Consider the following 13,444-nt stretch of genomic DNA (forward strand, 5'->3'; position numbering starts at 1 on the left):
CGGGGAATGTTGAAATTTGTTTTCATGGATGAGCTGATTCAGATTTGATGAGGAGGGGGAGCAACTTGTACTGGTGCAGTCCTACTTGAGAGTTTGAGTATCCATTCCAAACCACTGCACACTGTGAGCAACGGGGGCTTCACTGGAGAAGCTTCTACTTTGTGTTTTTATGCAGTCCAGTAAAACACGCTTGAGGGTTCTGAGGAAAGAGGCAGGCTTTAACAGTCTACTGTCTTGTGGCTGGTTTGTATCCAGATCCTTTGCATCATAAGCAAAACCAGGTGTGTGTTGGATCAGTGAGCAACACTCCCAGCTTGAAGACCCAAGAAGCAGACCCAGGGCATGTTAGAGCAGTGTGTGACATGATACTGCTAGTGTGTATGCTCTCATTGTGTACTTCTTGGATTAGTAGAAGGCTTAGATAAGAAAGAAATGCTTTTCAGAAACCAAATATAAACAAGAAAGAAACTAACCACACATTGGTTAGAGCTGCTGCCATAAATATTAGTGCTTTTCTCAGTTTAGTTTAGTTTGGCTGAATCCTAAAAGCACTGTTTTTATTAGTCTCCCAAATTGAAGGCCTATTAAACCTGACGGAATTGCTAGTGACACATAGGTGTAATATCATTGACTTTTCTGTCATCCTAGAGCCTGTTATTTATAGGACAAAGTCTGATATTTCATAGTCATAACCTTTTTGTTGCTGGCCTTTGCAGTATGCCTTTAGTACATATAAGTGTTTCATATTCAGTGACACGTTTTTCTTAAAATATGAATTTTCCCCAGGCACTGATTTCAGTGCTTCTGAGTGTCGCATGTGTGTGCCACACCTGCTTCACCTTCTCTAGAAGGGAGGCTGACTGCACTCACCAAACACCAGGCCATACACTGTTGGTCTCAGTTTAATAGACTGAGTTTTAGACAGAGCAGCGAACGTTGGAAATGGTGAGGCCAAAATAATTGCTGAGCACATACCACACACACACACACACACACACACACACTACACTATGCACACACAAATATCTACACAGTGGATGCGCATACACCACACACACATACACACATGTACACACACAGTGGACGGGAACAAACATGACTGAGTTTTTCTGTTGCATTTGGGGCTGTAACGTTCTTTAACCATTTGTTTCTTTGTTCTAATGAACAGGATTTCATACCAGCTTTATATACCTTAGCTGCACAAACAAAGACTTTATTTTGGCTTAGTTTTTAACACTGTACTTCTAATGTTTGTGTAACAACTTAAATTGAAAATGCAGCATTTTGTCATTTTCCCAATAGTGAGTTAATCACTTTTTAAAACAGACTTTTGAGGAGGAAATGTGTGCATGTAAACTCCTCTGTGTTCCCGGTGACATTAGCCTATGAGTACATTTTATTTAGTTTCATAGCTAAAACTACACTTTGATTTAAAATGCTAATTTATGCCTTAGGTTTTTTTCTATTTGAAAGAAGTTTGTCTAAGTGTTACTGATAACAGGGATTCAACTACAAGTAAAGGGCGACCATCTTTTTAAAACAACTTGGAATGTTATGTTATAGGTGCAGATATAGTGTGTATATATGTACACATATATAATACATATATGTATATGGCGACTAGAAGTACATGGGTAGGAATGACAAACTTAGAAGTCACTGATGTAAGTCAAGGTACTTTAAGGTTAGGATTTAGGAGGCATTTGTAGTGGAGTTGTCACAAGTACAGTTATCGTTTCAACCTCACCAACACAAGCACATGAGGGTTAGCACTTTGCACAGTTGGCTGCCTTGTCTTACTGCACTGCTTTGAAGATCCCCTATCTGTCACTAGAAAGTGTGCTGGCCTGCAGGCTAGTGGACAGGTCTGAGAACTGTTTTCACCCCTGTCAAATGCTGTCATCTCCTTTTCTAAAGAGTTTTTATGAAAGATTTCAAACTATTAAAAATATTTCTTGAGGAATAGCTGCTACCTCGCCCTTCCCTACTTTTTTAGTCTCTATTTAAAAACTGCTCTTAACCGCTATTCAGTTAACACTTTGTGGTTTGCTTGTAAAATGGCATCATGCAGTTGTGCTCAACCCAAGTGTCAAAAACGGGAGTATGCAGCTTTGAAAGGTGGTTGTGATGGATCTGCTTCTCATCTGCAGATCAGTGCAGCAACTCCAGAGTATTAAGATTACAGTAAAGCTGAAGATGCAGCCTTGCCCTCGTTAGCAATGCAAAGCCTGTATCATCATAAATGCCAAAGTTTTAGTGTGCAAATGGCTGTAAACCGTCAAAGAGCATGTGCTTAATGCTAATGGCTGAGTTGCTTGTTTTCATGAATAAAAATTACCAAAAAAACTTTTAGAAAAATTTCTAGTTTGTTACATTTTAGGCATGAAGAACTAGCTTGGCCTACTGAAAAAAATAAAAGATTTAAAGAGAACCAAGTTTTGAGTCTGCTTTCATATTTTTAGAACTATAATAAAAATGTTTATGTACCTCCAAGACTATTAGTCAGAATGAAGTTGGCAGTTAGTTGTATTTTTAAAAATAATATTTCTTTGGGAAAGCTTTTTTAAAATGACATTCCAGCTCAGCATGTCTTTGAACCATGTGATTTGATTCATGTTGTAAAGTCATTACTATGCTACACTACAATAGACTTTGCTTTAGAGCTTGAATGAGTGCTGTTATTGTTGGGCTACTTTGTCTTTAAAGAAGGTGGCTAACCTTCCCCGCCCGTATGCCCAGTAGGCAGGAAGGTCAGAAGTTGAGAGTCATCCTCAACTACACCAGGAGTTCCAAGCCAGCCTGTGCTGTATGAAGATAGATCATACCTCACACAAACAAACTGAATCCACAGGAAGAACTCTCAGTGGCTCCCATGGGTGCATAAACTCCCTCTGCATGGATGAAGCACGCACAGCACAGATGGGCTTGTATTATGTCAGGTAATTTTGATTTTCGAACATAGAGATGGTTTTTAACTTGTCCCCTAGAGGTAATAAGTCCCTACTGCTGAAAACACGATGCACTTTAGACCAGTTGTTGGACATGTTTCAGCCATTGATTGAATACCATGCTTACCAGGCCCAGAGGCTCCTGAGCTGGAGCTAACCTAGCTGCCAACTAGCTTTCATGGTACCAGACGGTATCATTCAAGCTTCCAAAGAAAGTGTGCAGCCAACAGTCTTACCCACCTATGAAGCCTACAACCACAGCAATGACCAGCATGGCACAGTAACCCTCAGGGTGCAGTAGTAGCATGCATACCTTAGCAGTGACCATCAACTCTCTAATTAGATGCACTCAACAAGAGGGAAATGCTGTCTGGGCCTGGAACCGAGCTAACTACTCAGTGCTAGTGAAGTCATGGTTTTTAGAGGAGAGCCTACAAACCACCACTTTACTAAACCAGCATAACTCCTAGTTACATCTTTAAAAAAAAAAGAAAAAAGTTTTATTTATTCTTTATATAGTATTCTGCCTGCATGCCAGAAGAGGGCACCAGATCCCTTTATAGATAGATGGTCATGAGCCACTGTGTGGTTGCTGGGAATTGACCTCGGGACTTCTGGAAGAGCAGCAAGTGCTCTTATCCTCTGAGCCATCTCTCCAGACGTCCTAATTACATCTTAAGCAAATGTCCAAAAAAGAAAAGAAAAATAAGTCAATAGCTGCCTATATATTGTGGTAAGAAACAGAAATTCTTTAGAAAGCACAGTGATTCTCACATTTTTTTTTAAGCTATTACTTTTGCATAGTTTATGGAAGTCTGAGGACAATTTGTGGAGTCTGTTCTTTCTCTATTCTACCTTGATGTGGGTTCTGAGGACCAAACTCACTGTGTCCCACATACATGGCAAGTGCTCCTTACCACCGAGTCATCTTGCTGGCTCCCGCAGCTGTCTTTCAGAACTACTTCCAACACACAGTGTATCACAATGTATCTCGAGGTCCCTAACCTTATGTCAAGCTGAGTCAGAAACGGCCTGTTAGGCCATTTATGCCTCCTGCCTCCTGCCTCTGCCATTACTTGCTAACTAATGCCTGTTCAGTATGAGACCTCCAGAAGCACCTCCCACAAAGCAATCTGTTAGGGCCAACTTCATACTTGATTGTATTCAGGGCTGAGCTGGGTGTGAACATTCAAATGGAAAAAAAAAAAAAACTAGAAGAATGGCGACTAAGGCCGGTAGCCCCGCCCACACTTGCATCCCCACTTTTGCCAGTCTATCTTTGAATATGAGTTAGGTTGAAGTGAATATTGCTCATGCCTGATGTCCTTGCGGCCCTCCTGTATCTTCCTACCAGTCCCCTCCAGTATTCTTTCATGTGTTTATTTGGCTCTACCACATCCTCTCCACCCTGGGGGGGAGGAGGGGGACCCTAAGCCTACTCTTCCCAGCTTTATGTCAGGAATTGTACCTGCGATGGAGGAGCCAGGTTGGTTCGTCTTTTGGCAACAGTGTCTGTGTACTGCCTTGTCCATAGTGGTGCTAGGCAAGGCAGCATGGGATGACCAGTCCCTGCCCTCCTCCTCCCCATGACTCCCTAAGATTTGTGTTGTTCTGGCCATATCTATCGACTTAACACAGCCTGAAGCCATTGAAAAAAAAAAAGAAAGAGCCGGGCGTGGTGGCGCACGCCTTTAATCCCAGCACTCGGGGAGGCAGAGGCAGGCAGATCGCTGTGAGTTCGAGGCCAGCCTGGTCTACAAAGTGAGTCCAGGATGGCCAAGGCTACACAGAGAAACCCTGTCTCGAAAAACCAAAAAAAAAAAAAAAGAATCCAAAGTGAGGAATTATTTAGACCACACTGGCCTGTGGGCACAGCTATGGAGGAGTGTCTTGTCAGTTGATGTGGGAAGGTTCAGCCCACTACAGATGGCACCATTCCAAGGGCCTATGTGGAAAGATAAGCACCAGCCAGCCACAGCTGGGAGCTCCCTAGTTGGAGAATATCCTGTGTGTAATAGCAAACAGGCTGCTTTCAATATCCTGTCTTGTGTTCCCACCTCAACTTCCCTCAGTGTTAGACAATAAACCCTTCCCGCCCATAGTTTCTTTGGCTCAGAGAATCTTATCAGCAACTGAAAGGAACCTAGAATAGCTGGCGTCTTAGTCACTGTCCCATTGCTGTGAGAAGATGCTGTGACCAAGGCAACTTATAAAAGAAATGTAATTCAGAGCTGGCTTACCATTTCAGAGGGTTGGTCCGTGTTGACACAGAAAGCACGGCAGCAGGCAGGCATGGCACTGAAGCGTTGGCTGAGAGCTTACCTCTCCATCAATTTGGAGGCAGAGTGAGGGCAAGACTGTGATTGGCATTGGCTTTTGAAACCTCCAAGCTCACCCTAAGTGACACACCTACTCCAACAAGGCTACACCTCCTAATCCTTCCCCAAACAGTTCCATCACCTCCTCCTTGCCTAACTGAATTCAGATCATTAATGATGACTCCATGTCAAATGCTGTCTTGGGGTACAATTCCTGTGAGGAAACACTGTGACCAAAGCAACGTGGGGAGGAAAGGGCTTATGCAGCTTATGCTTCCACGTGACAGTTCATCACTGTAGGAAGTCAGGATAGGAACTCAGACAGGCCAGGAGCTGATGCAGAGACCATGGAAAAGCATTGCTGACCTTAGCTTCTTATAGAACCCAGGACTGCCAGCTCAGGCCTGGCTCCACCCATAAATGGCAGGGCCCTCCCTCACCATTCACTAATTAAGGAAAAACAAATAACCCTATAGCAGTGGTTCTCAAAATGTGGGTTGTGACTCCCCATGGGCATCACATAGCCTGCATATTTACATGCCTTTACAACTCATAACAGTAGTAAAGTAATAGTTATGAAATAGCAACAAAATAAGTTTGGGGCTGAGGGTCATCACTTGAGGAATTGTATTAAAGGGTGGAAGCATGAGGAAAGTAGAGAACCAATGCCCTGCAGGATTGCCTACAGCAGACTCTTATGGCAGCATTTTCTTAGTTGAGGCTTCCTCCTCTCTGATGAGGAAACCTCAGATGAACTTGTGTTCCGTTGACATAAAACCAGCCAGCACAGATGCTAAAGCTTCTCACTCCTTTGCATTATTTTTGACCTGCTGCATTTGGCATCAGCTTGTTTTGGTTTTAGATGTATTTACTTTGTGTACAGTTCTCTGCCTGCATGTACACCTGCAGGCCAGAAGAGGGCATCAGATCATGTTCTAGATGGCTGTGAACCATCATGTGGTTGCTGGGAATTGAACTCAGGACCCCTGGAAGAGCAGTCAGTGCTCTTAACCTCTGAGCCATCTCTCCAGCTCCTTGGCATCAGTTTTTGAAACATGCCACTTTGATGACACATTAATTCATTCTCTTGCTTTTGCCTCTGATGATTTATGCTGACATGTCTTTTGTGAAGATTTTATTTATGCGTATGTATGTGTGCCTGAGTGTAGGTAGGGATGTGCACCACATGCATGCAGGGGCACCTGGGGGCCAGAAAATGTTGAGTCCCCTACAGCTAGAGTTACAAGTGTTATAGAGCTATAGGTTGTACATTGCAAAGTATGTATGCTTCAAACTGAATAGAGTCCTTGAAAAGCAACAAGTGCTCTTACCACTGAGCCATCCTTCCAGTGCCAGTGTCTGCCTTGAATCCATAATGGAAACTCTTGAGGCTGTGGGCCATCCCTGTGGGGTTTTTTGTTTGTTTGTTTTGTTTTAATTATTATAGGGGGATGACACGCATGTACCACAGTGCACGTAAAATAATGTCCAAGGACAACTTGCAAGAGTCAGTTTTCTCCTAATTTCAGTCCCAGGGATTAAACTCTCCTCTTTGGCAGCAAGCACCTCCCTCTAGAATTGATTCTATAGTTTTTCTCCCACTGCGGGAATAAAGGTGGCTAAAGAGATTTCCCAGAGGTGGGATCTTGGCCTGGCATGGAATTCTAGGGTTTCCCTGGAATGGGACTCCCCCCCCCCCTTTCCCAAGCCTTCAGGCTTGAAATCTTTGTGATGGTGGAGTAGGACAGCAGGGGAAATCCTGCCTGCCCCTCCCCCACCCTCCAGCTTGGTCACAGCGTTCAGTAACTGGCCTCATTCTAGGAATTCCTGTTGAATGAAGTAGCTATAGTGAAACCAGTTCAGCAGGACTCCTGAGGTAAAGAGCACTGGGCTTAACCTCAGCAGGGAGGAGAGTCTGCAACTGGGTCATGTGCAGTAAGGATGATGTGCACTGTTCTGATGTGCAGCCAGTTCCTCCACTCTGCTCACCACTGCATGTCTGGAGGGCAGGTGGGGGGGGGGGAGGAAGGTCTGCTCACAGGGAGTGGGGGAGGGGGAAGCAGGCTAGAAAACAATTTAGGGGTCAGCTAGGCTGTAATGACTTACGGTTCCCAAGTATATATTTCATGGCCTCCCTATCAGGCTAAACCCTTAGGTTTGGAAATATTGCAATGGGTGGCCCTAGGCTTGGATATGGAATAAGAAATCATTTGTCCTAGTAGCCTGTGCTGCTTTTAGCTGTCAGCAACATAACTTGAATCATTAATATTCTGGGATGCAAAGCAGTGGATTTGGAAGGCCTCTAGCAGCACTTGCTCCTTGTCCTTGGGAGGCAGAATTGGCATCTTCTCATCTTTTTAGCCATTTCCATCCATCTAGACGTCTGGTTTGAGATTAGATGTAATTCTAGATACTAAAAATGCACGTGTACATGCAGACGGAGACACACACACACTCTCTTTGGTTGCTCTGGCAAAAACAAGGCAGCCAGTGTTTTACCCAGAGGTGGGAGTTAATTGGAAGGGCCTGGATATCACAACCCCAAGCTATCTATTAGGAAATACGGAAAACAGACATTTGCTCACTTTCCAAGTTCTGCCCACGATCTGCTCTTTCATGGCCACTTGTTCTCCCATTTGAAATAGTAAACCCCTTTATTTTATGTATATGAGTGTTTTGCCTGCATGCGTGTTTGCGCACCAGTGTGCCTAGGACCTAAGGAGACCAGAAAACCATTGTGAGGTCCCTGGAACTGGAGTTAAAAACAGTTGTGAACCTCCATGTGGGTGCTGGCAACTAAACCCAGGACCTCAGCAAGAGCAGTGCTTTTAATCCCAAACCAGCCATCTCCCTAGTGTTGTCCTATTTTTCCCTTGCTCACAAATCTCTGAAAGTCAAGTCCAAATAGGCTTTCCTCCTGAAGCTGTTACAGAAAGGGAGCGCAAGCAGATACTTTGTATAACTAGGTAGTTACTTTCTACGGAGGTCCTCTCCTGTCTTCCGCAGATACTTTGTATAGCTAGGTAGCTGCTTTCTATGAAGGTCCTCTCCTGTCTTCCCTCTCCACCCTCCCCCACTTCTGGTTGATTTCATCCTCTCTCTCCCACCTAAGCTTCAGGAGAGGTTCCCTTTGAGAGCCTCCTAGGCATTAAATACCAGCTTGGTAACTGACACCTTGAACTGAATGTTGGGTGTGCCCCCAGCCCTGGACCTCAATCTCTACCCCTCAAGAGCATAGTACAGGTCCCTTGGAGAAAAACTCAAGATGAGTATGTAAAGCCTCTGTCATGTGACTAATGTCCTCCAAGAGGGACTCTGGAGAGCTCTCCAGCTCTCTTCCCACCCAGAAGTTTCTGGAAGTCAGATGGCTCTCTGATCCTCACAAACTGAGGCTTCAGAATGGTGACGAGTACTCTTTTTTTTTTTTTTTTTAATGAGCCAGCCAGCGTGTGGCACTCTGCTATTCCAGCCCAAACTGAGACTTCAGTGAATACTATCCACTTGTTAGGGAACTCTAGGGATCAGGATTCTGTGCGGGAACTTAAAAAAAAATGGAGCACTTTCTAAGCATGTAAAAGTCTTAGCCCTGTGACTGAAAGCGGAGGTTCATAGTTCCAAAGACTGTAAAGGTCACACAGTTGGGGGACTGTGGGAGCTCTGTCCATGTTACCACATTCAAGCCTTCAACAACAGGGCGTGGCCTGCTTATGTCTGAAAAACAACTCTTACCACCCCGTGTTCAGCATAGGGCATGCACACAGGAGTCACTGACAAAGGCCTCCTGCTAGAAAATATGTCCTGAAGCTTTTCTTTTTTTTTTTAATCCATTAGTAGTTAACGAGTTCCGGGAGATAAAATGTATTGAGTAGTCTTTATTAATGATTCACATCCAGTTACTCTTTTCATTATCAGGTCTTCAGTTAATTAATTGAACAAGTATGATAGGCTATCTTCTGTTTGCTGTGGGAATCTAAAAGTAAAATAAATACAAAATACTTTTGTGGTTTAATGAATACTCAGTGAAGCATTTTTTTTCCTGAGGTATTCCTTATGGTCTGGTTTTATCCAACATCTGTCTTTTTATTTCCTTAAGAACAGTCTGTTAAACCACACAACGGGTCTGTGAACGTGTGAACCAAGTGCACAGGAGTTTTTAATTACATTAGACATATTTTTTGATCTCGTCATACAACACCAATACAAAAGCACCGCCCATGCCTCTCAACACATTGGACCAGGCACCTTTGAAGAAGGCCTTGGCTCCTTCATCTTTTGCGATCTTCCTCCAGCAATCCAGAGTCCCCGTGTACATAATATCAGCTGTGGAGACAAATGCAGGTAAGGGCTCCTTCCCTCCTTCCTTCCTTCCTTTGCATAACTGTTCGGTGGTCTTCTAGTATCCCTAAATTCTCAAAACTCTAAGATGAGTTAAGTAAAGGCCATGTGAGGAAGGAGTGTTGCGTTTTGTGGGTAACTTTTTATGGATGAGAAAACTAGCCCTGGCCTCAGATTACACTGCCCAAGATTATGCCAAAAAAAAAGGCATGACTGTTGGGTTATACAAAATTCCCTCACATTTGCTGTCCTTTTCACATTAAAAATGACGATTTCATGCTTTTACCTATGGAAGCTAAAACTATCAAAGTAGAACGTGTCAAGTCACTTCTTACCTAACTAAAACATCCATTTGTTCCATTCACACTTCCAATAACTATAAAGGGAAACAGGAATTTGAGTGAACAGCTAATTATTTCTTTGCCCTTGCTTATGCACCCAAGGTCTATGTAATGCTAAATATCTAGGACCAACTCGGTTTCTGGTTTCCTTTTGTTTCTTGTTTGTTTGTTTAATGTTCTTATAATCTTCTTAATAAAACAAAACAAAACAAATCTCTGAAGGAAAACTAAAGGAGAAACTATAATCTCCGTTTCCTAGTCCTTATACAGAATTTTTGCCATTCAGTTTAGACAACAAAACAAAACCACAAAGCCTCTTAGCACTTAAGAGTATGTGCTTGTTCTACAGGGGCAAAAACTAAGATTTACACCAGCAGAGTTCATGCTTACCCCCTTTCCGGCCAGACTGCATCATCATCCTACGACGAACAGTGTCGAATGGGTAGGACACCAGCCCTGCGACCGCCGTCACGCTCTGGGCTATCATCCAACTCACGATAATATGCACATTCTTGGGGTCTGGCAGCATCCCTGTGAGCAGAGCCAAGACTCTTGACCCACCTCTTTGCCTGGCCCTTCCACAAGAACCAGTTCCACCCAAGGACCCCTTCCATGCAACCAGGTAGCCAACCACAGCTGGCTGCACCTTCCCTTTAACCAAGGGAGGCCACAGCTCTGTTTCTATGGAGCTCACTTCTCATTCAACTGAGTGACTGACAGCTGCATTGGAATAGAGTGAGGCTCTGCGTCCTCTGAGCAGCTCAAAGCCGCAGTATTTAGCAGCAGAGGACACAGAGGCCCCTTTGGTCCATTAATTGATGTAAGCCACATCACATCACCTCCTCAGAACTCAGTTTATCTAGGGACTGGAAAGGAGACTAATAAACACAAAGGTCTTTGAGGAAGAATGGGTCATACAGAATCCTCCCTCCACACCCCCTCCCAACACCTTCCACCCCAGAGCCCCTCTCTCACCCTTGGCAGTGTCATAGACTCCGAAGTAAGCAGCCCGATAGATGATGATGCCCTGGACAGACACGCTGAAACCCTGGTAGAGACCCTTCAGGCCATCAGACTTGAAGATCTTGGTGAGACAGTCGCCCAGGCCATTGAACTCACGCTGGGAAGATCCCTTGCCCACATCGGCAGCCAGCCTGGTCCTAGCAAAGTCCAGCGGGTACACAAAGCAGAGGGAGGTGGCCCCAGCTGCCCCACCGGAAGCCAGGTTACCAGCAAAGTAGCGCCAGAACTGCTTATGCCGATCCACGCCTCCCAGGAAGATCTGCTTGTACTTGTCCTTGAAGGCGAAGTTGAGGGCTTGGGTGGGGAAGTAGCGGATGACGTTGGCCAGGTTACCCCTCCAGAAGGAGAGAAAGCCCTGCTCCTTGGGAATTCTCACAACACAATCAATGATGCCTTTGTACTGTTTCTCTGCACTTATCTGTTTGCTGGCATGCTGGACCTGGATGGGGGTAGGGGAGTGTGGGTGACAGAGGGCAGGGGGAAGAGAAGGAAAGACAGGAGAAAAAAAAGGTTTGTTCTTGATTTCCTGTTTAGCCCAGGCTAGCCTAGAAGTCAAAAATCTTCCTGCATTAGCCTCCCAAATTCTGGGGTTACAGATGTGCACTACCATGCCCAGGATCCTCACCCACCCTCAAGGGACAAAAGAGAATTTCAATTGTTTTATGCATGTCTGAGGAAATCAGTTATCAAGAAACTGTCAATAAATGGTAGTTACTTGGCTAAGCTAAACATTTTTTTTATTTTTTATTTTATTTTATTTATTTATTTTTTTGGTCATTATAATGACATTTAAGAGAACACCTCTGCAGACTTTTGAGAGATACAAATAAAGGTCCCTTTCTCAAGGGCTCTTAACATGAGGAGGGGGTGACAACTCCCCTGCCTCACTCTAAGGTCCCATGAGACAAGGTGCCTGAAATTTTTCAAGGAGGTTATCCAGGTAATCGATGATCGAGTTACCACTGCTGTGACTGGTCTGTTGCAACATTCTGTTGTAGATCCTTTAGACTCCCAAATGGCCATTCCCACTGAATAGCGTTTGCCTTTGGGGTAGATCGGATGCTGTTGCTGCTGATGATAGGCCCGACCAGATAGGGATAAAATTATATGGGGGGGAAAGGATGGCTAAGGCGATCTGAATTTATGCTGAAAATTACTTCTGAATTGCTGCCTCAGTGTCTCCATCCGTGAAATACAGGCCAAGAATTCATAGCTTGCAGAAGTAATAGAAAGATGAATGAAATCAAATGTCAGGCTATTGCGCAGCGTACGCGACACAGCGCTATCCCCAGTCAATGATGGATTTGATGCTTCTATTGAAAAGGGTGGATCAGATAAGAAGGTGCAAAGGATGCGGCCAAAGGGTGAGGCCGGCCTAAGAGGCCTTGGGTGGAATCCCGCTTGCTGTACCGAGCGCAGCATCTGGCTCGAGGTAGACCGGCTTCGGGGTGGGTTTCCATATATAGACTCCCCAAGGCGGGCGCCACCCGACACCAGGAATCTGCCACTGACGCTGGACCTGTATCTGCGTAGAGGGCACCTTCCCCTTCGCGTAGGCCCCGGGCTTGCGGCCTAGCACAGATTTTCCGCAGCGCTGCGCGCGCCCACGCCGCAGCATCCCCGCGCCCCGCCCGCATCCCCGCCCGCATCCCCGCGCCCTGCCCGCATCCCCGCGCCCTGCAGCGCCCCGCCCGCGCCACCCAGCCGTCCTTACCTGCAGCAGCAGTTTGACCCTCTCGATCGGGGCGACTGCGGTCTTGGAGACGGCGGCGGCGATGCCACCTGCCAGGAAGTCCTTAAGGAAGCTCAAAGCCTGATCCCCCATGCTGAAAGCCGGGCGCGCACAGCCTGCAAGGAGCCGCTCTCTCACGCTCTTGCCTACGCCCGGCTAGGCACCGCCACCCCGTCTCCGTCCCTGCACGACGCGAAGGGACCGCCCGCCTGACCGCAGCCCTCCTTATATCCCCGGCTCGGCGTCTCGCGAGAGGAGGAGGGACCCCGGCGAGCGCGCAGCGCGCATTGGCTGCACAGGTCCCTGGACAGCCCCTCTCCATCCCCCTCCATTGCAGAGGGCATTGGGGGCGAAGACGCTTCCGGGAGCTAGGGGTGGGTTGGGGGCCTGTCCCTGCAGCTTGGGACGTTTAAAGGGCAAATTCATGTTATCTGTCCCAGCGAGCCGAGGGAACACCGTGTCTCGGCCTCATATGGGCCGTTGTATTTATAGCTCAAAAGGGTTTAGCCTGGAGCCGACCTGGGGACAGGGGACCCGATGCGTCAAGCAAAGCTCTCTTTAACCTGGATCTTGCACCATTGTGCTCCTGGCCAAGAGATTTCAGCCTTCCGCCCCTTCCCCGTTGTTAGGGCGTTCCCAACTACAGCTCGCTGTCTGGATTTGGGCCTCTGCAGAGCTATGCGATTCTGCAAATAAATTATGCTCCTCTGAAATACATACTAACACCATTTTATGCTGCTATGGCCT

The 13,444-nt window shown here is 45.9% G+C and overlaps 1 protein-coding gene across 1 annotated transcript; it reads right to left on the reverse strand.

Annotated features, from left to right (window-relative positions):
• Positions 1–9,123: 9,123 nt before the first annotated feature.
• On the reverse strand, positions 9,124–12,913 carry Slc25a4 (solute carrier family 25 member 4). Its single transcript, XM_051169609.1, has 4 exons — positions 12,680–12,913; positions 10,918–11,404; positions 10,333–10,473; positions 9,124–9,586 (listed from the first exon to the last, which is right to left on the reverse strand). The coding sequence occupies exons 1-4, from the start codon at positions 12,788–12,790 to the stop codon at positions 9,429–9,431; spliced, it is 897 nt and encodes a 298-aa protein (XP_051025566.1). The 5' UTR covers positions 12,791–12,913; the 3' UTR covers positions 9,124–9,428.
• Between the last annotated feature and the right edge of the window lie 531 nt (positions 12,914–13,444).

The sequence above is a fragment of the Acomys russatus genome, chromosome 27 (genome assembly GCF_903995435.1).
Source record: "Acomys russatus chromosome 27, mAcoRus1.1, whole genome shotgun sequence".
NCBI classification, from domain to species: domain Eukaryota; kingdom Metazoa; phylum Chordata; class Mammalia; order Rodentia; family Muridae; genus Acomys; species Acomys russatus.

Bases quoted from the DNA above. Each gene is read 5' to 3' on its own strand.
- Slc25a4 (XM_051169609.1), bottom strand. From the start codon at position 12,790: ATGGGGGATCAGGCTTTGAGCTTCCTTAAGGACTTCCTGGCAGGTGGC. The intron at 11,405-12,679 runs GTAAGGACGGCT...ACCCCCATCCAG, and splicing joins GGGTCAAACTGCTGCTGCAG to GTCCAGCATGCCAGCAAACA. The intron at 9,587-10,332 runs GTAAGCATGAAC...TTGTCTCCACAG, and splicing joins GCAGTCTGGCCGGAAAGGGG to CTGATATTATGTACACGGGG.